Below are 27,938 nucleotides of genomic sequence, written 5' to 3' on the forward strand. Positions count from 1 at the left end.
AGACGGAGTCTCGCTCTGTCGCCCAGGCTGGAGTGCAGTGGCCAGATCTCAGCTCACTGCAAGCTCCGCCTCCCGGGTTCCCGCTATTCTCCTGCCTCAGCCTCCCGAGTAGCTGGGACCACAGGCGCCGCCACCTCGCCCGGCTAATTTTTTGTGTTTTTAGTAGAGACGGGGTTTCGCCGTGTTAGCCAGGATGGTCTCGATCTCCTGACCTTGTGATCCGCCCGTCTCGGCCTCCCAAAGTGCTGGGATTACAGGCTTGAGCCACCGCGCCCGGCCGAAAAAACATAGTTTCAAGTTTGATTTTGCTCTAATAAACATTTAAGTATTATGTATATTTCCATTTATATTATCAAGATTCAGAAGATAAACATGCAGTATAATTGGAGAACTTTGGATTCATTTTAGAAAATACTATTGATATACAATAGTCTTATAATCACTTTAATAAACCACAGATAATACAAGTATAGGTAATAAACTTATTACTTCAAATCAAACTGCAAAAAGTACTGGTTCAGTTTGTAACCCCAAAAGGAAAATTAAGAGAATCCAGATTTTTCTTCTGCCTTCTGGAAAAGAAGTTAATAAAGAAGGCCAGGTGTGGTGGCTCACACCTGTAATCCCAACACTTTGGAAGACTGAGGCCGGTGGATCACCTAAGGTCAGGGAGTTCGAGACCAGCCTGACCAAAAAAGCGAAACTCCATCTCTACTAAAAATACAAAATTAGCTGGGCATGGTAGCACATGCCTGTAATCCCAACTACTCAGGAGGCTGAGGCAGGAGAATCTCTTGAACCCAGGAAGCGGAAGGTGCAGCGAGCCAAGATGGCGCCATTGCACTCCAGCCTGGGCAATGAGAGTGAAACTCTTGTCTCAAAAAAAAAAAAAAAAGTTAATAAAGAAGATGATGGCCGGGCGCGGTGGCTCAAGCCTGTAATCCCAGCACTTTGGGAGGCCGAGACGGGCGGATCACGAGGTCAGGAGATCGAGACCATCCTGGCTAACACGGTGAAACCCCGTCTCTACTAAAAAAAATACAAAAAAACTAGCCGGGCGAGGTGGCGGGCACCTGTAGTCCCAGCTACTCGGGAGGCTGAGGCAGGAGAATGGCGTAAACCCAGGAGGCGGAGCTTGCAGTGAGCTGAGATCCGGCCACTGCACTCCAGCCTGGGCCACAGAGCGAGACTCCGTCTCAAAAAAAAAAAACAAAACAAAACAAAAAAAAGAAGATGATGAGTTAAACTATTAAATTGTAATGCCAGCAGGGAGCAGTGGCTCAAGCCTGTAATCCCAGCACTTTGGGAAGCCGAGGCAGGCGGATCATGAGGTCAGGAGATCGAGACCATCTTGGCCAACACGGTAAAACCCTGTCTCTACTAAAATACAAAAAAATTAGCCAGGCGTAGTGGCACATGCCTGGAGTCCCAGCTACTCAGGAGGCTAAGGCAGGGGAATCGCTTGAACCCGGAAGGCAGAGGTTGCAGTGAGTCGAGATCGCGCCATTGCACTCCAGCCTGGTGACAGAGCAAGATTCCGTCTCAAAAAATAAATAAATAAATTGTAATGCCTTATATCACATCCGAGTATTTAAATGAGTTAACTGTCAAGCTGTTAGTTTTTAAAAAGACCTTTAAAGCCACTAATGGTATTGTTGAAAAAGTGAATGTTATACACTGAAACTAATCATTATAACAAATCTTCAATTTATTTGAAGCAATTCAGTTTTAAAACTTTAAGTTACAGCAGTCACAGAAAAAAACAGGGAACAGTCAGAAACAATAAAAGAATAATCAGGAGTACTGCAAATTTTTTTGTTTGTTTTTAACACTGTCATGGCTTTATTCAAAACACAGTTGCACAAAAGTATTAACTTCAAAGTTTTTAAGGAGATTCTTGAGGAACTTAACACACTATATACATACTGCCATACAAAGAGCATTAAAATAGGACCAAAAACTTCTACAAAATATAAAACCCACCCTTACTTATTTGCATGAAAATACCACCCACAAAGCTAAATAAGTCTTAAAAGTTATCTGGAGGCTCTAAGTGTTGTTTTCAAACCAAAGTACTCTAATTTTGATTGCACAGTAAGATGATTGATAAGAAAGTCAATATATAGATTTCATTTTAAAAATAAGTATTTTGTAATCTGGCATAGTATGTAACGAGAATTGTTAGGAACTAAAATAGGGAACTTCAATTTTTAAAAGCAGAAGAAAAATGTTAGTTTTTTGGGGATTCCAATCCCCTCACTAAACTTATCCCAAGTATTTTATTTCAGTCAGTTGTGTAACTTTTTTAGTTTCTCCACAAGTAACATCATAATTTTTACTTTAAAACACCAAGTCATACATTTTACATTGTAGAAGCAGTAGCAGCAGTACTATACTCAGTATTTAAATATGTCCCAGTATAGAAGCATAACTTCAATTAATTTGCTGACACTAATTTTTTTTAAACTTACAAATATTCAAAACAAAGAGAAAAAGTTTTAGATAGCCAAGATTTAAAAAGCCATTGCTTTGAACATGGAGCCTCAATAGCAAAAGAGGAGATATACTTGTATACTCATTTTATTTAGTAGCCATGTGAGGAAACACACACTTATCCCAAATATTTTTCTACTTTGAATAGACATCCATTTGAAAACAAATCTTAATTTTAATGTCGATTTAGTTTCAAATACTTTTCCAGCTGCCTAGTACATTCCAATTAATGCTATTATTATATCTGGTAATGCTTCAAAACTGGGAATTAAAGGTTAGAAATACTTTGCAGAGTGGTATCCAAATCATTTGAGAAGCCAACTTTAAAATTTGACTTTAATGTCTTATTAATTATCAACAGGCAATTGTTCTGAAACATGTTTTAAGAAACATGAACACTGCTTCCAAAAAGCACCCCTACTTTTCTTTCTTCATCCTACTAATATTGTCTTAGATGTTGTGAACCAAGAAACTTTTATGGTAAGCAGAGCTTACTGCATAAAACTGTATTGATAATATATTCTTATGTCAGAAAATACTCAATTTCTTCCACTTCATTTATTTAAAACCCAGACAGGACTAAAAGGTAGTTGAGGTATAAGACTAAAGGTTTTCCTGGGTTTCACAAGTTTCCCAACTTTCTTTTGAGAGAGGAGGAGGGAGTGAAACAAGAAGGGAAGGTGATCATAAAGGAATTGCTAAGAAGAAAAAGAATGCGCACCTAAAAACAAAACAAAATAAACAACCATCGGCATGTCATGATTTGCAGCCTGACAAAAGGGCTCACCTGCATGTCTCTGGACTTAGTATAAGCAATTTTTCCTTCAAAAATAAAATCTTATCAGTCACCACTAAATCCATGAACCCTATTACTGAATAGAACCTCCACAAAATCCATGAACTATGTTGCTGAATAGAACCTTTACTATTCTGCTTCTATTTTCCAAGTTACTTGTGACAAAAAAGCAACCAGTCTTAGTCAAAAAAAAAAAAGTAACTGCCTTCAAACTAAAGATCCCTGGATTACCTCTAAAAGAATAACCAACTTACCACTCAAGAGACTACTGTCATTTTATATTATAGCAAACTGTAATTTCAGTTAATTTATAAATAAGGAATGAAATGCACCATACTACACCTGTGTAAAAGTGATGTTTTAATTATGGGCTAAAAATGACTAATACAGTAAGCTTGAATTTAAAAAATTAAGTCTAAATAAATTGCTAGGGAATTCCACAATGGGAGTCAATGAAAATTTTTCTCTACATACAATATGATCATTAACAGACTAGTTCTTATTTGGAATGATAAGGCAAAAATAGTAAAACCACACTTTTCCTATAAAAAGTTACACATTATCTTCTGTAGGGATAGCTATCGTACATGAAGAAACAAAGATGTGATCACTCTATTGCACACCCAGAAACATTAGAGAGTCTGGTCTTAGAATGATCTAGTCATCTTCCTCTCCATCATCTTCAGCATCTCGTTTCCTCTTCTCCCCTCGAAGACCTTCTTCTTCTTAATGAGTGGAAGGAAAAATGCAAAATGCTTAATTTTAACAAATAAGGATTGGTTACATTACAAAGTTTTGAATCTTAGTGAAAAGTTAATGGCAGGGCCTAGCACGGTGGCTCACACCTGTAATCCCAGCACTTTGGGAGGCCGAGGTGAGTGGATCACTTGAGGCTTGGCCAACAAGGTGAAACCCCATCTCTACTAAAAATGCAAAAAATTAGCCAGGCATGATGGCGGGTGCCTATAATCCCAGCTACTGGAGAGGCTGAGGAAGAATTGCATGAACCTGGAAGGCAGAGGTTCCAGTGAGCCAAGATCAGCCTGGGCAACCGCCCAAAACTTTGTCTCAAAAAAAAAAAAAAAAAAAAAAGTTAATGGCAGAATGGCAGAAGAAAATTGGCCAGGCAAGGTGGCTCACGCCAGTAATCCCAATACTTTGGGAGGCCGAGCCAGGCAGATCACTTCAGGTCAGGAGTTGGAGACCAGCCTGGCCAATAGGGTGAAACTCCCATCTCTACTAAAAATATAAAAATTAGCTGGGTGTGGTGCAGGCACCTGTAGTCCCAGCCACTTGGGAGGCTGGGGCAGGAGAATCGTTTGAACCCGGGAGGCAGAGGCTGCAATTAGCCAAGACTATGCCACTGCACTCCAGTCTGGGCGACAGAGGGAGACTGTCTCAAAGGAGGGAGGGAGGGCAGGTGAAGAGAGGACGAGAAGAAGGGAGGGAGGGAGGGAGGGAGGAAAGGAAGGTGGTAGGAAGGAAGGGAGGAAGGGAGGGAGGGAAGGAAGGAAATTATAATTCAAGTTTCCTCTTTGAATTTCTTTAAATTTGAGTAGGTTGAAAACAGACTTAACAGGCTTAGAAATCCATAATCATTACAGTTTGCTATGCACCCTTGTGGCCATATCATGAAGTACAGATTAAGAAACTAAGGGCTTGACATCAATGCAAGTGTTAGTAAATTTTAAAAATTATTTTGAGGCTGAGTGCAGTGGTTCACATCTATAATCCTAGCACTTTGGGAGGCCAAGGCAAGAGGATCAGTTGGGCCCAGGAGTTCAAGACCAGCCCGGGCAACACTGAGACCCCGTCTATACAAAAAATACAAACATTAGCAAGGTGTGGTGGTGCGCACCTATAGTCTCAGCTACTTTGGAAGAGGCTGAGGTGGGAGGACTGCTTAAGCCTGGGAAGTCGAGGCTGCAGTGAGCTATGAATGCCCCACTGCACTCACTGCTGACAGAGACCCTGTCTCAAAACAATAAAATAAAATAAAATAAAATAATAAAATAAAATAAAATAAAACAAAAATACTGGTTGGCCATGGTGGCTCACATCTACAATCCCAGCACTTTGGGAGGCTGGGGTGGGCAGATCGCTTGAACCCAGAGTTCAACACAGCCTGGGCAATATGGCGAAACCCCATCTCTACAAAAAAAAAAAATACAAAAATTAGCCGGGTGTGACAGTGTGTGCCTGTAGTCCCAGCTACTTGGGAGGCTGAGATGGGGGGGATCACCTGAGCCCAAGAAGATTGAGACTGCAGTGAGCTGCGATTGCACCACTGCACTCCAGCCTCCAGCCTGGGTAACAAAGTAAGATTCTGTTTAAAAATATATATATATTTATGTATATATATTTTACATATATATATTTTTATATATATACATATATATAAATTTTTAAAGGCCTAGAAAACAAATCTAAAAACAGCATTAATTATCTGGAGTTCAACTGCTCCTCTCTTGTAAGATAAGGCTTCACTCTCTCTAAAATGACACTCTATAAAAATAATAAATTCAGCTCAAGGTTCCATTTATCTCTTCATTTGTTTTTAAAATAAATGTTATAAGCTGTTTATTTATGAGTTATGAATTAATGCGTGCCCTAAGACAACTACTCTTAAGAAAAAAAAAACTTTTATAACTTTGAAGGCACTCTATGATAAAGCAAAATCAAAGGGATCAGTAAAAATTTACATTATAGGCTCATTCTTTAAAGTGTATGAAATATAAATAAAGTGTATAAAAAATAACTATGTCTTTAATTTTAGAATTTGTTTATGGTTAATGTAACTCACCCTCCTCTTCCTCTTCTTCCCCTTCTTCAACATAGTCATCATCATCTTCTTCATCCTTGAAATTCAAATATTCAGTTGAGAATTAAAAAATCATATGGATTTTTCACTCTTTCTTGTAATATATTCCAACAAGAGCAAAGAAACTTGGTTATTCTGTGTTTTGATAACCTCTGCCATTCTTATAAAGGTCCTTTTTAAAACCTAACTAAAGAGCCAGGTGTGGTGGCTCATGCCTGTAATCGTAGCACTTTGGGAGGCCGAGGAGGGCAGATGACCCGAGGTCAAGAGTTCAAGACCAGTGTGGCCAATATGGTGAAACCCCATCTCTACTAAAAATACAAAAATTAGCCAGGTATGGTGGCAGGCGCCTGTAATCCCAGCTACTCAGGAGGTTGATACAGAAGAACCGCATGAACCTGGCAGGCGGAGGTTGCAGTGAGCTGAGATCGCGCCATTGCACTCTCAGCCTGGTACACAAGAGCTGAGGCTTCATCTCAAAAAAAAAAATTCTAACTAAATCTCTAGGTTATTTTTTTCTCTTTTCCTTTTTTTTTTTTTTTTGAAATGGAGTTTCGGTCTTGTTGCCCAGGCTTAAGTGCAATGGCGTGACCTCGGCTCACGGCAAACTCCGCCTCCCAGGTTCAAGCGATTCTCCTGCCTTGGCCTCCTGAGTAGCTGGGATTACAGGCATGCGCCACCACGCCCAGTTAATTTTGTATTTTTAGTGGAGACGGGGTTTCTCCATGTTGGTCAGGCTGGTCTCAAACTCCCAACCTCAGGTGATCCGCCTGCCTCAGCCTCCCCAAATGCTGGGATTACAGGTGTGAGCCACCACACCCGGCCAACTGCCTAATTCTTGTATCAGAAATCATTCTTATACAATCAGTTGAAACAAAGCATCTCCATACCAGAATACCAGTAAGCTATAAGGAGTAAAAGGAATAGATAAGATAGCAAAAAGCATAAAAAAACAACACAATGAAAATCAGGAAAAACTGCAGACTAAACTGAAGAAGGAAAGACAAGAAAAAAAGGGGAAGATTGAATGTGGCTTTTGTTGCAGAATTTGTTCATTAAAAAAAGAAGAGGTGGGGCCAGGTGCAGCGGCTCACCTATAATCCCAGCACTTTGGGAGGCTGAGGTGGGCAGATCACCTGAGGTCAGGAGTTCAAGACCACCCTGGCCAACACAGTGAAACCCTGTCTCTACTAAAAATACAAAAAATTAGCCGGTGTAGTGGCAGGCACCTGTAATCCCAGCTACTCAGGAGGGTGAGGCAGGAGAATCGCTTGAACCCAGGAGGCAGAGGTGGCAGTGAACCGAGATCGCGCCATTGCACTCCAGCCTGGGCAACAAGAGCAAAACTCCATCTCAAAAAAGAAAAAAAAAAAGAACACTTAAATTTCTGTTCTTCATTATATATATAGCTCCTAACCCACCAAGACCCCAAACGAATATAAATCCTGTTTTTTCTATACTAGTTTCATCAGAAAATATGTATCATTGATTGTTGATATTATGTATCTAAACAATGCAAAACTCATTAGAACAAATATTAACAATTCCCAGTCTAAATAAGATATGTTATTTTTAATAATAAAAAATACTTTATGAGTTTTTCAAATAAACTTCAATTTAACATTAGGAGAAAATAACTAACCTAAACTCCTAGGGGCTACAGATAACTTGTTCTAGTCAACTGACATTTCCCATGAGCCTACCACGGGCTAGTCAGTGTACTAGATGCTGAGATCCAAAGGTGAGTGGCACTCCCCTTAAGGAGCTCACCACTTAGCAGAAAGTGGCCAAATGATTTTACAAGTGTCTCTAGGCAATAGAAGCCTGATCATGATTCAGAGGTAACACATGGAGGAGTGACTGCCTAAGAAAAAATATAGAAAGCTTCAGTGATGAGTCAACTGCAGAGTTGGGTTTGTAAAGATAAGAGTTCACAAAGCATGATTTGGGTGGTGGTTACACAAGTACATGCATATGTAAAATTCCATGGAGTTGTAAATAAAATCAGTGCACTTCACAAGCTTCACTCGGCAAAAAACAAAAAGTTCATCAGAGGCTCATTTCAGAAAGCATGAACAACGTATTCATAAACAGCCATAAAGGTAAAATAGCTTGGTGTGATCATTTAATTTGGAATCAAGGGAGATGAAGCTAGAGAAGGAAGCAGGGGCCAAGCATGGTGGCTCACACCTGTAATCCCAGCACTGTGGGATGCCAAGGTGGGCGGACCATTTGAGGTCAGGAGTTCAAGACCAGCCTGGCCAACATGGTGAAACCCTGTCCCTACAAAAAATACAAAAATTAGCCAGGCGTGGTGGCGTGTGCCTGTAGTCCCAGCTACTTGGGAAGCTGAGGTCAGAGGACTGCTTGAGCCTGGGAGGCAGAGGTTGCAGTGAGTCAAGATCGCACCACTGCACTCCAGCCTGGGCAAGAGTGAGACTGTGTCAAAAAAAAAAAAAAAAGAAGAAGAAGAAGGAGCAAAGGCCAGAAATGAAAGGCCTTGTATGTCTTGGGGGCAAGAGGGAAACATTAAAGGGTTTCAAGAAGACTGGTGTATAATCATATTTGCATTAGATTAAACAGGCAGCACTGTGGAGAATACTCCTAAGTGGTGATGCTGTATTCAGAGAGACTATAAAGTTACTACAGAAGTATAAGCAAGAGATAATTAGGAGAAAGAAACTTAAGTTTTCTTGAGTGCCTATAATGTGCCAGGGACTATATTCTTTACATAGATTATCTTGTTAAATCCTTAATCCTATGAGATTGATATAACCTGGTTTTTTTGTTTTTTGTTTTGAGACAAGAGTCTGGCTCTGTTGCCCAAGTTGGAGTGCAGTGGCGCAATCTCAGCTCACTGTAATCTCTGCCTCCTGGGTTCAAGTGATTCTCTGGCCTCAGCCTCACGAGTAGCTGGGACTACAGATGTGTGCCAACATGCCGAGCTAATTTTTGTATTTTTGGTAGATATGGGGTTTCCCCACCCATGTTGGCCAGGCTGGTCTCAAACTCCTGACCTTGTCATCCACCCGCCTCGGCCTCCCAAAGTGCTGAGATTACAGGTGTGAGCCACCATGCCCGGCCTAATCTGTTTTATAAATGCAGAAAACTGAGGTTCACAGACATTTTTAAAATGTTTCCACCATACCATGCCATTGAGGCTATAACAGATTTGAAAGTTATCTGGGAGGTAAAATCAATAGGTGTTTATGATTACCTGGATATAGTTTGGGGTGGAGGACAATGAAAAAAAAGATAGGTGGATAGACATATATGCACACCCACAACTTAGAAACAACTGTCAGACTGCTACAAAACACACTTTATATAGTATTTGGTCCTATGCCTAGAAATTAATTTTCAGTGCAGATAAGAAGTGTGTATTCACCTGAATTTCTTCTTTCATTAAGTATGAGAGGCCCACTTCCTCTTCTCCCTCTCCCAACTCTGAACCTGCTTCATCTTCATCTTCATCTTCATCCTCATCCTCATCTTCCTCTTCCTCCTCCTCTTCCTCATATCCTTCTGGTGGACCAGCTTCATTTTCCTCTTCCTCTTCATCATCTTCATCTCCATCTTTAAAAAATAATTTAAAGATGAGTAAATTGACTGAGCAAATGTTTCTTCCTAGGATGTTGATGCTTTTTACCCTTGTCCAATCACTTCAAACTTGTAAGCCGATAGGTGGAAAGTAACTCAGAGAGATTTTTTTTTTTTTTTAAGATTTCTGTTTTACAACATTCCTAGTTATTCCTACAAACCATATGCGAGAAGTATGGCTTCTAAATACTAGTATCCAACATATATATAGAGTCTCATGAAAACATTGCATGCATTAAAGTTTGTTTTACTTTGTGAATACTTCAAAACTTGCTTGTGAGATGCTGGAGAGGCTGCAAGAAAAGGGAATGCTTATACACTGTTGGTGGGAATATAAATTAGTTCAGCCACATGAAAAGCAGTTTGGAAATTTCTCAAAGAACTAAAAATACAACTACCATTCAACCCAGCAATCCCATTACTGGGTATATACCCAAAGGAAAGTGAATCATTGTACCAAAAAGACACATGCATTTGTATGCTCACCACAGCACTATTCACAATACCAAAGACATGGAACCAACCTAGGTGCCCATCAATGGCGGACTGGATAAAGAAAATGTAGAACATACACATGATGGAATACTACACAGCCATAAAGAAAGAATGAAATAATGTCCTTTGCAGCAACATAGATACAGCTGGGGGCCATCATCCTAAGTGAATTAATGCAGAAACAAAAAACTAAATACTGCATGTTCACACTTATAAGCAGGAGTTAAACACTGGGGACACAGGGACATAAAGATGGGAACAGACACTAGAAACTTCAAAAGAGGGGAAGGAGGGTGGCTGAAGAACTAACTATTAGGCACTATGTTCACTATTTGGGTGACAGGATGAGTAGAAGACCAAACCTTAGCATCATGCAATACACCCATGGAACAAACTCGCACACGTACCCCCTTAATCTAAAATAAAAAAAAAAAAACCTGCTTATCTATCATTTCATCATTTTGTAACAGTGTTTATCCATCAAATTTCTTCTTACAATGAAGAAGTTTTCACTCAATAATAACGAGCAGTATCCCATTACTAACAGCTATTCTGTCATCTGATCGGTCATCCACTTTTTTAAAACTGTATACTCACAATCTAATTCTAGAATATTTTTCTTCCCTCAAAAAGAAATTCCATACCCATATGCAGTCACTCTCCCATTTTCCTCTCTCCCAGCATCGAGCAACCAATAATCTACTTTCTGTCTCAATGGATTTGCCTATCCTGAAGTTTCTGCCTATTCTGAACCATATATATATGGTTTTTTGTTGGGTTTTTTGTTTTGTTTTTGAGACAGAGTCTAACTCTGTCGCCCAGGCTACAGTGCAGTGACACGATCTCAGCTCACTGTAACCTCTGCCTCCCAGGTTCCAGCAATTCTCCTGCCTTGGCTTCCCATGAACTTTCCATATAAATGAAGTCAATCAATACGTGGCCTTTTGTGTCTCTCTTCTTTCATTTAGAAGAACATTTTCAAGATTCATTCATGTAGCATGCATCAGTACTTCATTCATATTTATGGTGGAATAATATTGTATTGTATAGATAAATCACATTTTTAAAATCTGTTCACTGGGCCGGGGCCCGGTGGCTCACGCTGGCTTTAATCCCAGCACTTTGGGAGGCCGAGGTGGGTGGATCACGAGGTCAGCAGTTCGAGACCAGCCTGACCAACATGGTGAAACCCTGTCTCTACTAAAACTATAAAACAATTAGCTGGGAGTGGTGGCGGGCGCCTGTAATCCCAGTGACTTGGGAGGTCCAGGCAGGATAATTGCTTGAAAACGGAAGGCGGAGGTTGCAGTGAGCAGAGATTGCACCACTGCACTCTAGCCTGGGCAATAAGAGCAAAACTCTGCCTCAAAAAAAAAAAAAAATTCCATTCATCAGTTGATAGATACTTCGGTTGTTTCTACATTTTGGCTATTACAAGTGGTTCTTTTTAAAAAAAAAATACCATTTAAGAGGTTGCCACTTTTACTGGGTGTACAACTTTCTACAGATATAAAATTTCACAGAGCTTCATGTTATAATAGTCATTAAATTCCCTGAAACTATAGGAAATATAAAAGAAGAAATACTGGCTAGAGCTACGGGTTTTTAATTTTTTCTTGTCTTACTAATATCTTCTTGTGGATTTTTTTTTTCAAACCTAAATTTCCAGGCCCAATCTAGTTTGCACAACTAGAGCAGAGGCTATAATAATGACACACTTATGAGTATTAAGAATGATTACCCTCATCATCCTCCTCTTCAGAGTCCGGTGCTTCATTATCCTCCTGATCAAATCCATCTAAGTATGTGATTTGCTGCAGCAGTTCAAAAATACTTTCTCTATAATCTTCCAGGTTTGTGATCTCACAGTTAAACAGGTCAAGACTTTTCAAATTTTTAAGATTTTGCTGGAAAAGTAAAGTTAAAACTTACATTCAAGATTTAAAATACCATGTTTTTTGTTTTGTTTTGTTTTTGTTTTTGAGACGGAGTCTAGCTCTGTTGCCAGCTGGAATTCAGTGCCGTGATCTCCGCTCACTGCAACCTCCGCCTCCCAGGTTCAAGCGATTCTCTTGCCTCAGCCTCCTGAGTAGCTGGGACTACAGGCGTGCACCACCATGCCCAGCTAATTTTTGTGTTTTTGTTTTGTTTTGTTTTTTTGAGACGGACTTTTTGCTCTTGTTGCCCAGGCTGGAGTGCAATGGCATGATCTTCAGCTCACCACAACCTCCGCCTCCTGGCTTCAATTCTCCTGCCTCAGCCTCCCAAGTCGCTGGGATTACAGGCATGCGCCTCCACGCAGCTAATTTTGTATTTTTAGTAGAGACGGGGTTTCTCCACGTTGGTTGGGCTGGTCTCAAACTCCCGACCTCAGGTGATCTGCCCGCCTCGGCCTCCCAAAGTGCTAGGATTACAGGCGTGAGCCACCCCGCCCGGCCTAATTTTTGTATTTTTAGTAGGGATGGGGTTTTACCATGTTGGCCAGGATGGTCTCAATCTCCTGACCTCATGATCTGCCCACCTTGGCCTCCCAAAGTGCTGGGATTACAGGCGCGAGCCACCGTGCCCAACCACATCATTTCTTTTTACTTTATGATTCAGAAAATATACATTTGAAATTGAGAATGATTTTTGTATTTTTTTAGTTTTATAATGAAGGATTATTATATCAAGCACAGCCAGCTCACCTGGCTAATTTTTTTAAATTTTTTATTTTTGTAGAGACAGGGTCTCACTATGTTGCCCAGGTTGGTCTCAAACTCCTGAACTCAAGCGATCCTCCCACCTCTGCCTCCCAAAGTGCTGGGATTACAGACATAAACCACTGTGCCCAGCCTCCAATCTTTTTTCAAAATCAGAGCAATAATTTTCAGCATGTCACGTTTTCTTTTCTTTTTCTTTTTCTTTTTTTTTTTTTTAGACGGAGTTTCGCTCTTGTTGCCCAGGCTGGAGTGCAATGGTGCAATCTTGGCTCACCGCAACCTCCCCCTCCCGGGTTCAAGCGATTCTCCTGCCTCATGTCACTTTTTCTTTTCCTTCCCTCATACCAGGAAAGAAGGGGGCAAATAATAAAATAACTCAAAAAATAATCAAGAAGTGGCCGGGCGCGGTGGCTCAAGCCTGTAATCCCAGCACTTTGGGAGGCCGAGGCGGGTGGATCACGAGGTCAGGAGATCGAGACCATCCTGGCTAACATGGTGAAACCCCGTCTCTACTAAAAATACAAAAAACTAGCCGGGCGTGGTGGCGGGCGCCTGTAGTCCCAGCTACTCGGAGGCTGAGGCAGGAGAATGGCGTGAACCCGGGAGGGGGAGCTTGCAGTGAGCCGAGATCGCGCCACTGCACTCCAGCCTGGGCGACAGAGCGAGACTCCGTCTCAAAAAAAAAAAAAAAAAAAAAAATCAAGAAGTAAGGAAAAAGAATAAAAGGTTAAAAAAAAAAACCTGGAAATTTTAAAACCAGATAGTCAACTCCTGAAGTTGATGATAAAATAAATTTCTCATTGATTTAAAATTTCATCTGAATATTTTAGTCTAAAAGAAACGAAATCAGTAACTGCCTAGATCATAACATACAAAAAATTCGTAAGTTTTGAGTTAAATAGAAATAGACACAAACAAATCTCAAAAAATTTAACCAAAAAAAGCAAGTCCAGAGACAAAACCGTTCCACTTACCAGAGCTTCTACTGTACTGAGATCTTTTATTTTGTTTCCACTCAGATTGAGGTAGGTAAGATTTGGACATTTCTCTGCCAGGACTTCCAAGCCTCCAGAAATTATGTTATCACTAAGCTCCAACTATACATTCAACATAGGAAGAAAACAAAGAATGGTAAAGGTATCATATCAAAGCTTTTTTTTTTTGAAACGAAGTATCACTCTGTTACTCAGGCTGGAGTGCAGTGGTGCAATCTCCACTCACTGGAACCTCCGCCTCCTGGGTTCAAGCAAATTCTCCTGCCTCAGCCTCCCAAGCAGCTGGGATTACAGGCACCCGCCACCACACCCAGCTAGTTTTTGTATTTTTAGAGAGATGGGGTTTCACCATGTTGGCCAGGCTGGTCTCGAACTCCTGACCTCAGGTGATCCACCCGCGTCAGCCTCCTAAGGTGCTGGGATTACAGGCGTGAGCCACCACACCTGGCATATCAAAGATTTTTAAAGTATATCAAAGATTTTTAAAGTATATCAATTTGAAGAAAAAAAAAAACTCATTCTCTCTGGCTTCAAGAAACTATCACTATAGATCATTAATTTCCAAATTCCTTTCTACATCTGCCAAATAATGTATTAGAACACCTACATAATGGGCTCTTAACCCAGCTTGGATTCTAGTTGTACTACATTTGGATTTCATGATGTAGAGAAAAATATTTGGTATATATTAAATACAAATTCATATTATAAGGCAATTCCACTATTAGATTTAAATTTCTAGGCCAAGCACAGAGGCTAACTCCTCTAATCCCAGCACTGTGGGAAGCTGAGGCAGGAGGATGACTGGAGCCCAGGAATTTGAAATCAGTCTGGACAACATGGTGAAACCCTGTCTCTGCAAAAAATACAAAAATTAGCCAGGTGTGGTGGCGCATGCCTGTAGCCTCAGCTACTTGGGAGGCTGAAGTGGGAGGATGCTTGAGCCCCAGAGGCAGAGGTTGCAATGAGCCAAGATCACACCACGGCACTCCAGCCTGGGTGACAGAGTAAGACCCTGTCTTAAAAATAAGTAAGTAAGGCCGGGCGCGGTGGCTCAAGCCTGTAATCCCAGCACTTTGGGAGGCCGAGACGGGTGGATCACGAGGTCAGGAGATCGAGACCATCTTGGCTAACACAGTGAAACCCCGTCTCTACTAAGAAATACAAAAAACTAGCCGGGCGAGGTGGCAGGCGCCTGTAGTCCCAGCTACTCGGGAGGCTGAGGCCGGAGAATGGCGTGAACCCGGGAGGCGGAGCTTGCAGTGAGCTGAGATCCGGCCACTGCACTCCAGCCTGGGCTACAGAGCGAGACCCCGTCTCAAAAAAAAAAAAAAAAAAAAAAGTAAGTAAATAAATTTATAAAAGCAGTATTAGAGCTGATTCTCAAAATCCTATATAACTTTTTCTTATCTCTAGAAACTTAAAAACTTCTAATTAGCAAGCAGAATGGTATTCCATTTGGCCAAACACTAGACATAATAGCCATGACATTTAAATCATGATGCTTCACGTAAATGCCAACTTACTTTTCGAAGTTTATTTAAGCTGGGAAGCCGGGCCAGTGAACTTAGTTCCACATTAGCCATACTCAGAAATTCTAGTTCTTTGAAAGTATCGTTCAGGCCTTCAATTTCCCCATTTACACACAGGCAATTATCAAGGACTAACTCTGTCACCTGTAAGAGGGAAAACATTAATTAATGATTCTTTAGTTTGTAATCTGTTTAGGTAGAGACCTGGGTCTTGACACTCTGGAAATGTAACTATTAAAACCACCAATCTCCAGTTTGATTGCCCATCAGTTAAAACAAAACACAACACAACAAAAACCCCAGCAATCCCCTTACACAGATCCTTTTCATTTCCCCCCAAAACTGATATACAATCTAAAGTCATCACTATAATCTTTTAAATTTGTTTTTTCCTTTTTTTTCCTTCTTTTTTTTTTTGAGATGGAGTCTTGCTCTGTTACCCAGGCTGGAGTGCAACGGCACGATCTCGGCTCACTGCAACCTCCAACTCCTGGGTCCAAGCAATTCTCCTGTCTCAGCCTCTCAAGTAGCTGGGATTACAGGTGCATGTCACCACTCCTGGCTAATTTTTTTGTATTTTTAGTAGAAACAGGGTTTCGCCATGTTGGCCAGGCTGGTCCTGAACTCCTGACCTCAGGTGATCCTCCCCCTCGGCCTCCCAAAGTGCTGGGATTACAGGGATGAGCCACCTCGCCTGGCCATTTTTTCAATTTAAACTTGGACTAAAGTTCAATGCCTGCTTCAAATCACTGATACATAAGAAACAAACGTTGAAGAAGTTCCCATGTGAAACCTGTTTCTGACCCTGATAAGGAGGACTCTCAACATCAGAGAATATATTTATGCAAGGAGGGGGTACCTGAGCTACCAGGAAAAGATTCGAGTGAGCTGCCCTAAAACCTACAAAGAGCGCCAGGCACAGGGGCTCACGCCTGTCATCCCAGCACTTTGGAAAGCTGAGGCAGGTGGATCACTTGAGGTTAGGAGTTCAAAATAAGCCTGGCCAACACAGTGAAACCCTGTCCCTACTAAAAACACAAAACTCAGCCAGGCGTGATGGTGGGCACCTGTAATCCCAGCTGCTTGGGAGGCTGAGACAGGAGAATCACTTGAACCCAGGCGGCAGAGGTTGCAGTGAGCCAAGGTCGCACCATTGCACTCCACCTTGGGCAACAGATCAAGACTCTATCTCAAAAACAAAAAACCTACAAAAAGAAGAAACTCTTTAATCACTTTTTCAGTTTAAAACCCCTTCTCTTTGGTTGATAAATACCATCATAACTCAAAAAAACCTCCTTACCCTTTATGAAGAAATGTTAGAAAGCTCCTCTGGGAACAGCCCAGAGGGTGTTATTGGTTCTCACATCCAGGCCAAACAGTATCACCCAAAACAATACATTCTTAACAAAATGTTATTTCTCCCTACCACTCTGGTATAATAGCATTTCTGTGCACTTTTCCCCATTCCTCAAGGAATGAGGCTGAATTCCCTATTAGGTAAGAGTTTGTAGTAACAAAGTTCCTGGTGTGGGCCTGAATGGACTTAATCTTTAAGGAAAAGGCCGAAGATCCTGGTTCTCTATGGCCTGAATGGACTTAATCTTTAAGGAAAAGGCCGAAGATCTTGGTTCTCTATACCCAATGTGAAAACCTGTTTGAGGTATCCGAGGGCTAAAATTTGGCAACAAGGAATGCCACCTTCTCTATTTGAATACGATTTTGACATAATTATTTCTGTTGCCAGAGAGAGCATCTTGAGCTCCGTTTTGGAGAAGTGGAAACTATGGCCCAGAGAACAAGAATGGCTTGCCTAGAGTCACACTTGGTTTGCCGCAGGGCTGTGAATTGGTTCGTCTTCACACTCCCCATTTAGTTGAGGAGTGGGGGCTACTAGATTTGGTGTCAGAAAACCAATTCCTGCACTTGCGTAAATCATTTCACTGTCCTGAGACTCCGTCTGCTAATTTGGATTCTAGAATAACACAATCCACTTTACAAGTGTGTAAGGAGGAAAGTAAATAACAAACGGGAAAAGTGCTTTGTAAACTGTCTACACAAATGTAAGAGACCGTTATTACAACACAGAGGAAGAAGCTGAAAAAAGGCAACGTCCTGCACTCCCAAAACTGGCAAAGAAATTACTACAATCACTAAGTGAAAGAATCCTGGCAGGGGAGGCGGGGGCAGGATTCAATTTTCCAACCCACGCCACCAAAAAGTATTCTAAACGTGTGCTTGTGAGAGACAGCTTTTCAAGTTTGATTTTGTTTTTTCCCTGAAGCCCCTAAGAATAAGTTCTAGAAACTTCAAGATCTCTCCGGGATGACCCTGATAGCAAGCAACTGTTTCCCCTCCCTGGCCCCTGCCAATTTCAGAAAACAGGCACCTTAAAAAAAAAAAAAAAAAAAAGTCTTAGTTGCCACTCCATACGCCGTACGCGAAAGCCCAGACAGACCCTGCTCATCCTCTATGCGGGTCTGCACAGACACCACCCCAGTTATATCCTTCTATCGATCGGTCGATCCAGCTACAGACAACTCCCTTACATTCCAATTCTAGGGCTTCTTTCAGCAAGACAGATGCTTTCCTCTGCGAGGCTCCCCGCTGGCCACCAGCCCTGCTCTAGCGACCTGCCGCTCCGACTGACGGGAAACCCCACACCGGGCGGGGACTCCCCAAGGAAAAAAGGGGTCGCCTCCCAACCCGCGTTGCCCTCGCGCCTTCGCCCTGGGTAGGTGAGGCCGAGGAGGCAACCGCGAAAAGGAGGCGGAAACGCCTCCTGCCCGACCCCCGAAAAGTTGACCGCGACCCCGCCTCATGTGGCCCCTCCCAACCCCGTCTCTTTAACTAAGGCAACAGCAGTGAGAGCGCATCATTTAGTTTCGGCGAACCCATCTTTAAAGCACGAAACTACTACGTCCCTTATGTTGAGTTCTGTGAAACCGTCTCCAGGGATCAAATTCAAGAGTTGCGGCCACACGACGTGCCACATATCGTTACACGGCGGGGGAAGAAGCGGATTACGCCTCCCGTCCCCTCCCCACCTCCGGTCACTGCGACGAGTCCCCAAACTCGCCCGCGGTCAGAGAACCCGCGGCTGACCCAGATTCCGCCGGGCGGAGGGCGGAGGGCGGAGGGCGGCGCGCGCGGCTTCCCGGAGGAGTGGGCGCCGCCGGAGCAGACAGTGCGCGGACCCTGAAAGCGACCCCAGTCCGCGCCCGTCGCGACGTCGGACGCCCAGGGCCTCGAGGCCAGGGGAGCCCACTCCCCAAAAAGATGAGTTGGCCGCACTGCAGAAAAGTTGGACTAACTTCTCAGGCGCCGATGGCTGCGGCAGGGGCCGAGTGGGACTGGGGGGTCGCGTCCCACGCCGCTGGCCCTCAGGAGGAGGAGCGCCGGGAGCGAAGCGGCAGAGCGCCCCCGCCAGCCCGCTTCCCGCCCCCACGAGGCCAGGACGCCCGACTCGATGAAAGCCGAAAGGAGCTAAGCCCCCATGCACACACAAAAACGCCCCTCGAAACTTCAACCCTTCGCCATTTTAAGTAGAAGATTTTAATGATTTAAAACTTAAAATTAAACATTTCCCCAACCCTAAACCGGGGGGGCGGGGGCTAACTTATTACTCCATCCCCGCACACCCACCCAGGACCACCAGAAATCCGATTCTCAGAATACAGGACTGATGGGGAAGGGGTGGGGGCTGAGTCATCTCACCTCCTCCGGGGCTCTGTTCCTTAACTCCAGGTTAATCTTCTTCTTCATCTCCATGTCCTCCTCTTGCTCTTCAGCTACTACTCTCCTTCTTTTCCCTTTCCTGCCTTTCCCAATACCCCCAACCCAAAATTTTTAAGAGATTTAGAAATGAATGAAAAGGAACGCAAATATAAACGCCCACTACCACCAGATAGGTGTGGGGGAGAAAGAAGAGAATAGCAAATGGAGTCCAAGAGTTGGGACTCTAACTCAGCTGCCCCCACCTCCTTGTCCACACACTAACGCGCGCACTCACACGCACGCACGCGCGCACACACATACACACACACATACACACACACACACACACACACACACTCACACACCCGCAGTTCCTTCCCCTTCAATGGCTGCTCAGAGACTGAGCCTCCATGACACGGCACCGCCAACCCCCTGGCCTACACTCCACCCACCTCCCAAACGTATTGGTTGATTCTTCAGCGTCACATTATTCCATTGGGCTAGGTAAATGTCTATCAGTCTTCAGGGAGGACCTGGACCAGAAACTCCGTATCTATTGGCTACGATCAAGGGCGCAGTTAATTTTGATAGGTCCAGGAGGGTGTACGTCCGGGAGTAATGATTTTGAATCCCAGTACCCCCCCTACTTTTCTTTATGTAGTTGGCGCGCTTTCCCTGGGCACTCGGGCGGTTTTGTTGTCTGTTGGATTTGGTTTTTAGTTTTTGGTTTTTTATTCTGTTGTTAGTGTTAAAGAGGGAGAAAGCATCCTTCCGTGCCCAACTGGCGATACTGATAATTCACCACACGGCATGCACTGGCTCTTGGCCGTTTTAAAAGCACAGCCTCTGCTTTGCAGCCAAGGTGTACAGCAACGTGCGCATCACATTAAAAAGATGCCTTGGTGGCATTGTCCTGCTGGGGTCAGGCTTTTCACAGAGGCTGACCTTCCGTGATGCAGAGCCAGAACCAAGATTTTAAAGATGGTAGTTTAACACTATAAAAGACAACAATTTTGAAAGCAGTTGGGTGAAGTATGTAAGTTAATAATATTTAAATAAAACTATCCTGGAGGAATTGTTACTGAGTTAATTTTTGCTGTAATAAACACTGAGACCTTGGAGGAAAAACAACGCTGGCCTAATGAAAATCAGACATTAATTAGCATAGAAATGGCACAGCAATGCCTCTCTAATTTCCCTTTGGTTGGTTTCCATGGAAATCTGTAGGTAAAGTGTGCTTTTAAAAGTGTTTATCGCTTCTTCTCTGCCTTTTGGCTAAGATCAAGTGTAGGATCTGTTCTTAACAGTTTAATATCTGATATATTTTCTAACCGAGTCCAATATATTAAATGGATTTGGGGAGCAGGAAGACGCAATAGGAGCTTTCTTGTTCACTTAACGCATCCACCTGGTATTACAGTACCTCCAGGAACAGTGCACCCCCTCAAGGGATTAAAATTTAGTGTTCAAGACAGAAGAAGGAAAAAAAAAAACCAGTTTGTCTGTGTGGGATGGGATATGAAAGAGTGGGATAATAATTATCTTTTAGCCGGGTGTAGTGGCTCACACCTGTAATCCCAGCACTTTGGAAGGCCAAGGCGGTGGGATCACCTGAGGTCAGGAGTTCGAGACCAGCCTGACTAATATGGTGAAACCTCGTCTCTACAAAAAATACAAAATACTAGCCGGGTGTGGTGGCGGGCGCCTGTAATCCCAGCTACTCCAGAGGCTGAGATGGGAGAATTGCTTTAACCTAGGAGGCGGAGTTTGCCGTGAACCGAAATCGTGCTATTGCGCTCCAGCCTGAGCAACAAAACCCAAACTGTCTCAAAAAAAAAAAAAAAAAAAAAAAAAAAAATTATCTTTTAAAATTTTGTCTTGAGGGTCTTTTTTCTTAGCTCTTGCTTAAATTCTATCATTCTTATTGCCTTACATCATTCTCAGGATAAATAACCAAATAAATTCCAAATGATATGGGGAAGCAGGTAGGAAGTGGAGGAATTAGTCCCATACCTCCCAGAACTGGTTGCTATTTTTCCTGTTTCTAAGGTTAGAGATCTTTGGCTTTCCAACAGAATCCTCACAACTCCACCTTCCCTACTCCACCCCCAACAGAGACACACTGCTCCTCAAAGAGGATTACATTTAAAATGTAAATGCTGGCCGGGCACGGTGATTCATGCCTGTAATCCCAACACTTTGGGAGGCCGAGGCGGGTGGTCACCTGAGGTCAGGAGTTCGAGACTACCCTGGCCAACATGGTGAAACCCCCGTCTCTACTAAAAATACAAAAAGTAGCCGGACACGGTGGGGCGCGCCCGTAATCCCAGCTTCTCGGGAGGCTGAGGCGCTAGAATGGCTTAAACCCAGGAGCGGGAGATTGCAATGAGCCTGAGCGACAGAGTGAGCCAAGATGGCGCCACCGCACTCCAACCTGGGCGACAAAGTGAGACTCTGTCTCAAAAAAAAAAATTAAATAAATAAAATGTCCAAGGACTCTCAGGCAAAGGAGAGCAAAACAAGGTTGAAGGGGCAAGGTTGAAGGGGAGAAGAGAGGAGGGAGGGATTGTCTACCAAAGTCCTCAAGGAAACTGAGGAGTAGGTAAAGAAGGAAAAAAAATGTATGGAAGCCAAAGAAGAGACGGAAGAGATTATTACTGATGTCAGACGGTGGGGTTTCAAATAAAAGATGAAGATTGGGGTTAAATTGTACCCTGGAAATAATGTGACGAAAGGCCATGAACTCATTTTACCATTGAATAGTGGCTGCAGAAAGTACACCCTAGGGCGGGCCGCGGTGGCTCACGCCTGTAACCCCAGCACTCTGGAAGGCGGAGGCGGGTGGATTACGAGGTCAGAAGATCGAGACCATCCTGGCTAACACGGTGACACCCCATCTCTACTAAAAATACAAAAAGATTAGCCGGGCGCGGTGGGGGGGCGCCTGTAGTCCCAGCTACTCGGGAGGCTGAGGCAGGAGAATGGCGTGAACCTGGGAGGCGGAGCTTGCAGTGAGCCGAGATCGCGACGCTGCACTCCAGCCTGGGCGACAGAGCGAGACTTCGTCTCAAAGGGGAAAAAAAAAAAAAAAAAAAAAAGGAGTGAAATTTAGTCAGGAGAAAAGCCAAAGCCAAACTCATGTACCAGATCAGATCACTCTTTAAGCTGAAGTAATTAGGTAAGGTTTAAATGGCAAAATGAAAAGTGAGGTTAAGTAACCAAGTTAAGGTGGGCATGGTGTCTCTCGCCTGTAATCCCAGCATTTTGGGAGGCCAAGGTGAGCAAACCACTTGAGGCCAGGAGTTTGAGACCAGCCTGGCCAACATGGTGAAACCCCATCTCTACTAAAAATACAAAAATTAGCCAGGCGTGGTGTCACATGCCTGTCTATAATCCCAGCTATCTGGGAGGCTGAGCACAAGAATCACTTGAACCCAGGAGGTGGAGGTTCCAGTGCGCCAACATCATGCTATTGAACTCCAGCCTGGGTGACAAAGCAAGATTCTGTCTCAAAAAAAAAAAAAGTAACCTAGTTAAGTGGAGCAGGTGAGAGAGTGATTCAGAAACTCCTTTAATCTACCAGTAAGAAAGCTCCGTCGGTATATTATTATTATTATTATTATTATTATTATATATAATTTTTTTTTTTTTTGAGATGCAGTCTTGCTGTCTCCCAGGCTGGAGTGCAGTGGCCTGATCTCGGCTCACTGCAAGCTCCGCCTCCCGGGTTCACGCTATTCTCCTGCCTCAGCCTCCCCAGTAGCTGGGACTACAGGCGCCCGCCACCACGCCCGGCCAATTTTTTGTATTTTTAGTAGAGACGGGCTTTCACCATATTAGCCAGGATGATCTCGATCTCCTGACCTCGTGATCCGCCCGCCTGGGCCTCCCAAAGTGCTGGGATTACAGGTGTGAGCCACCGCACCCGGCCCCTCAGGATACTATTAAATTCAACATGCCTTTAACATTCAAAAACCAAGCTTATCTACTGCTGCTGAATATATTGTTTGCACATCTAGATCTGCTCTTCACTCTTCTCCACACTGCTCCGTAAGGCAAAACCTATATGGACTGCGTGAAGTCCTATGGCTTCCTGGACTTGGTCCTGATAGGAAATCAAGTTAGGAGGAAGGTGAGGTTGGACATTTATTCCCCCAGCTTCCTCTCTGCCAGGTCCATACAAAATGGCTGAGTCCCTCTATGGAAAGCCACAGACGGTGTCAGAACTGTGGTGGACACTGTGATGTACCACCCAGCTTTTCCTTCAGGAATGAGGAACTTGTTCCTATAGCTACTGGGAGTACTACTGGAAGATGACCCTAAACTGTCAGCCCTTGTAGGGGATTGCCTTGGCTCAAGATTACCTCACTCAAGGTTATACCTCCTTTTGGGGAAGCCTGAATCCAGTGAGTGATTAACACAGAGGTGTAAAGGACCAGCCTGCCCTTTTGCCCAGATTTAGACAAACTCAGAAGGGTCATCCCAGCTCCAGAGCACCCTGTCGGGGTCAGCTGAGGCCTTCGTTAGGACAGCATTGCCATTCAGTTTCTCTCTCTACTTAATCCTGCTTCTTTCTCCTCCCTTCCACACGTAATGGTCCCAGTATCACTCAACAACAAATGTCCCGACATCTCACTCTGCTTCCTGGGGACGTGTGACAGTGGCTCTCTCCAAATACCTACCATCTGAGAAAGCCCAAACTAACCTATAAAGGCAATCACCTGGAGAAGCCTTGAGACCACGTAAAGAGAGTGAGAGGTGCCCAGCCAGCCCCCAGCTTCTTCAACCACCATTCCAGCTGCAGCCACCGTCTGACCTCAGGAGAGATCATGAGTCAGAACCAGCCAGCTCAGCCTTTCCCAAACTCCTGTGCCACAGAAATCACCAGAAATAATAAAATAATCATTATTCTTTGAAATATCTAAATCCGGTGTTGTTGGGGTAGCAATAGTAATTAGAACAACTTCCTAGCATACATTTTTCTGATCAAATCTCACTAGTGGGCTGGGCACAGTGGCTTACACCTGTAATCCTAGCACTTTGGGAGGCCAAGGCAGGCAGATCACTTGAGGTCAGGAGTTCGAGACCAGCCTGTCCAACATGGTGGACCTCGTCTCTACTAAAAATACAAAAAAATTAGCCAGGCATGGTGGTGGATGCCTGTAATCCCAGCTACTTGGGAGGCTGAAACAGGAGAATCGCTTGAACCCAGGAGGCAGAGGTTGCGGTGAGCCAAGATTGCGCCATTGCACTCCAGCCTGGGTGACAGAGCGAGACTCCATCTCAAAAAAAAAAATAAAAAACAAACAAAATCTCACTAGTACCCTTTTTGTTCTGTGATGACAGTTGATAGTCATTCAGATCCTTTTAGTTTTGCTTATGCTATTTCCTACCTTAAATAAGTTTCCCTCCACTTGTTAAATGTTCTCAGCACTTATTAAATGTTCTACTCGTTTAGCATTTACCTTATGATGCCTTGCAACATCTCATTTACGTTTGTGTGTGTGTGTGTGTTTTCGTTTTTTTGAGACAGAGCTCACTCTGTCGCCCAGGCTGGAATTAAGTGGTGAGATCCTGGCTCACTGCAACCTCCACCTCCTGGGCTCAAGCAACTCTCCTGCCTCAGCCTCCTGAGTAGCTGGGACTATAGCTGTGCACCACCACGCCTGGCTAATTTTTGTATTTTTAGTAGAGATGGAGTTTCACCAAGTTGGCCAGGCTGGTCTTGAACTCCTGACCTCAGGTGATCCGCCTACTTCAGCCTCCCAAAGCACTGGGATTACAGGTGTGAGGCACTCATATATGTTATTTAATTCTGATTGCTCCCAACTAGATTGGAATTTCCTAGAGGGAAATTAAGTCAGTAACTTGGCTTTCTCTGGCTGGCATCACTCATAGGAGTGGGCACAGTGTTGAGCACAGAGTGGGTATTTAAGACAGGTTTAATAATTGATTATACCTCAAATAAGTCTCAGCTACTAATTTAAATTCATATTTCTTTTTTTCTTTTTTTTTTTTTTTTTTGAGATGGAGTCTTGCTCTGTTACCCAGGCTGGAGTGCAGTGGCACGATCTCGGCCCACTGAAACCTCTGAGTCCCTGGTTCAAGCAATTCTCCTGCCTCAGCCTCCCAGGTAGATGAGACTACAGGCACACGACACTACGCCCGGCTAATTTTTGTATTTTTAGTAGAGATGGGGTTTCACCATGTTGGCCAGGATGGTCTCGATCTCCCGACCTCGTGATCTGCCCACCTTGGCCTCCCAAAGTGCTGGGATTATAGGCGTGAGCCACCGTGTCTGGCCTTTAAATTCATACTTCTATTAGGAAATAATTTGGTTGATGCTTTCTTGGGGAATAGGTGATGGAGTAGGAGTTAAGAATAACTATAAGCCAGGTACAGTGGCTCACGCCTGTAATCCCAGCACTGTGGGAGGTCAAGGCAGGCAGATCACAAGGTCGGGAGATCGAAATCATCCTGGCTAACATGATGAAACCCTGTCTCTACTAAAAGTACAAAAATTAGCTGGGTGTGGTGGCACACACCTGTAATCCCAGCTACTTGGGAGGCTGAGGCAGGAGAAATGCTTGAACCTGGGAGGCAGAGATTGCAGTGAGCTGAGACTGTGCCATTGTACTCCAGCCTGAGTGACAGAGCAAGACTCTGTCTAAAAAGAAAAAAAGAAAAACTACAGACTGCTGTTCTGCTGTTCTCTTAACTTTTTAACTTTCTCTTTTCCAAACTAGTTAATTTGCAGTTTAAAGATAAATAAAGGTAGGCCAGTGCAACTAATGCATTTTCTCCAGAGTTTAAACTCACTTGGAACCACCAGAAATCATTCCCACTCGTACCACTGAGAAATCCTGTCCCAGAAAACCACCCAGCAGGGTCACTCCTGCTCTCCTTAGCACCAGGAGAGATGATCAATATCCAGAGAACACCAATAATTCTAGATGCCCACTGTGCTAATATGCTTTGAGAAACTTCCAGGTCAACACCTTTTAAGGCAATGTAGGTTTTTGTATTTGTACAGTACCTTAGAGTTAGGGGATATATGTCTATATATTTATATTCTATCTGTAGATCTAAAGTGAGTTACTTTTACAAAAACAAAACAAAACAAAACTGAATTTTATGAGGTTAAGTGGTATGGTAAATTGTCTGCAAAAGTAGAAAAATAGTCATCAACAGTTTCTCCCATCCCTGTACACACACCACACTCCTCCCATCAGGAGGTGGAGTCTGTTTCTTTTTCCCTTGAATCTGGGCTAGTCTTGTGACTTGCTTTCACCAATAGAATGTAGTGGAAATAGCACTGTGCCAGTTCTGGGCCTATTCCTTAAGAGACCTGGCAGTTTCTGTTTTGCTCTTTGGGAAGCCATTTCTTGTATAAAGAAGTCTAAATACCCTATTGGAGAAAGTGGCCATGTATCTTTCATTGTAGACAGAGGCCCTGGGAAATGAGAGATTATGACGGGATAGAGATCCCAGACATCCTCCAGCTGTCCCGGCCAACCAGTGCAGGCCCCAGCCATGCAAGTGAAGTTGACTTGGATCCTCCAGCCTTTTGTTGAGCTGCCCAGTCAACACCATGTGGAGGAGACAGGCTATTCCACTATGTTTTGGCCAAATTCAAGAATCTTTCTCTTTTTTTTTCTTTTTTTTTTTTTGAGACAGAGTTTTGCTCTTGTTGCCCAGGCCGGAGTACAATGGCATGATCTTCGCTCACCGCAACCTCTGCCTCCTGAGTCCAAGCAATTCTCCCGCCTCAGGCTCCTGAGTAGCTGGGATTTCAGGCATGCACCACCATGCCCGGCTAATTTTGTATTTTCTTTTAGTAGAGACGGGGTTTCTCCATGTTGGTCAGGCTGGTCTCGAACTCCCAACCTCAGGTGATCCACCTGCCTCGGCCTCCCAAAGCACTGGGATTACAGGCGTGAGCCATCACGCCTGGCCTAACAGCCGGGCGCGGTGGCTCAAGCCTGTAATCCCAGCACTTTGGGAGGCCGAGACGGGCGGATCACGAGGTCAGGAGATCGAGACCATCCTGGCTAACACGGTGAAACCCCGTCTCTACTTAAAATACAAAAAAATTGGCCGGGCGAGGTGGCGGCGCCTGTAGTCCCAGCTACTCGGGAGGCTGAGGCAGGAGAATGGCGTGAACCCGGGAGGCGGAGCTTGCAGTGAGCGGAGATCGTGCCACTGTACTCCAGCCTGGGTGACAGAGCGAGACTCCGTCTCAAAAAAAAAAAAAAAAAAAAAAGAATCTTGAGTAAGTCCAGATGTGGTGGCTCACGCCTATAATCCTTGCACTTTGGGAGGCCAGAGTGGCCAGATCACGATGTCAGGAGTTCGAGACCAGCCTGACCAACATGGTGAAACCCCCATCTCTACTAAAAATACAAAAATTAGCCAGGCGTGGTGGCGCACGCCTGTAATCCCAGCTATTCAGGAGGCTGAGACAGGAGAATCGCTTGAATCCGGGAGGTGGAGGTTGCAGTGAGCTGAGATCGCGCCATTGCACTCCAGCATGGGCAACACGAGCAAAACTCCATCTCAAAAAAAAAAAAAAAGAATCTTGAGTAAGACCAGATGTGGTGGCTCATGCCTATAATCTTAGCACTTTGGGAGGCAGAGACAGGCGGATTGTTTGAGCACAAGCATTTGAGACCACCGTAGGCAACGTGGCAAAAATCCATCTCTACAAAAAATACAAAAAAAGCCAGGCGTCGTGGCATACACCTGTCATCTCAGTTACTTGGGAGGCTGAGGTAGGAGAACAACCTACGC

The 27,938-nt window shown here is 43.8% G+C and overlaps 1 protein-coding gene and 1 non-coding gene across 6 annotated transcripts; one reads left to right on the top strand and one right to left on the bottom strand.

Annotated features, from left to right (window-relative positions):
- Positions 1–1,684: 1,684 nt before the first annotated feature.
- On the bottom strand, positions 1,685–19,594 carry ANP32E (acidic nuclear phosphoprotein 32 family member E). 5 transcript variants are annotated; one of them, XM_025397799.1, is made up of 7 exons: positions 19,149–19,594; positions 15,429–15,578; positions 13,882–14,004; positions 11,947–12,112; positions 9,499–9,686; positions 6,093–6,147; positions 1,685–4,011 (listed from the first exon to the last, which is right to left on the bottom strand). In XM_025397799.1, exons 1-7 carry the CDS (start codon positions 19,200–19,202, stop codon positions 3,947–3,949), a joined length of 801 nt encoding a protein of 266 aa, XP_025253584.1. In that variant the 5' UTR covers positions 19,203–19,594; the 3' UTR covers positions 1,685–3,946. The 5 variants fall into 5 exon arrangements, with proteins under 5 accessions (XP_025253584.1, XP_025253574.1, XP_025253605.1 ...); XM_025397789.1 differs by having other exon boundaries at positions 1,685–4,014; XM_025397820.1 differs by lacking the exon at positions 19,149–19,594 and adding an exon at positions 17,981–18,081 and having other exon boundaries at positions 1,685–4,014.
- An 809-nt stretch (positions 19,595–20,403) lies between these two features.
- On the top strand, positions 20,404–20,593 carry LOC112614907. Its single transcript, XR_003117209.1, has one exon. It is a non-coding gene; the product is annotated as a U2 spliceosomal RNA (small nuclear RNA).
- Positions 20,594–27,938: the final 7,345 nt, after the last annotated feature.

Source organism: Theropithecus gelada, chromosome 1, assembly GCF_003255815.1.
Source record: "Theropithecus gelada isolate Dixy chromosome 1, Tgel_1.0, whole genome shotgun sequence".
Lineage (NCBI taxonomy): Eukaryota > Metazoa > Chordata > Mammalia > Primates > Cercopithecidae > Theropithecus > Theropithecus gelada.

Coding starts and splice junctions, on each gene's coding strand:
- ANP32E (XM_025397789.1), bottom strand. CDS start 19,202: ATGGAGATGAAGAAGAAGATTAACCTGGAGTTAAGGAACAGAGCCCCG. Junction 15,579..19,148: donor GGAACAGAGCCCCGGAGGAG/GTGAGATGACTC, acceptor TCCCTCTTACAG/GTGACAGAGTTAGTCCTTGA. Junction 6,148..9,498: donor TAATGAAAGAAGAAATTCAG/GTGAATACACAC, acceptor TTGAATTTCAAG/GATGAAGAAGATGATGATGA.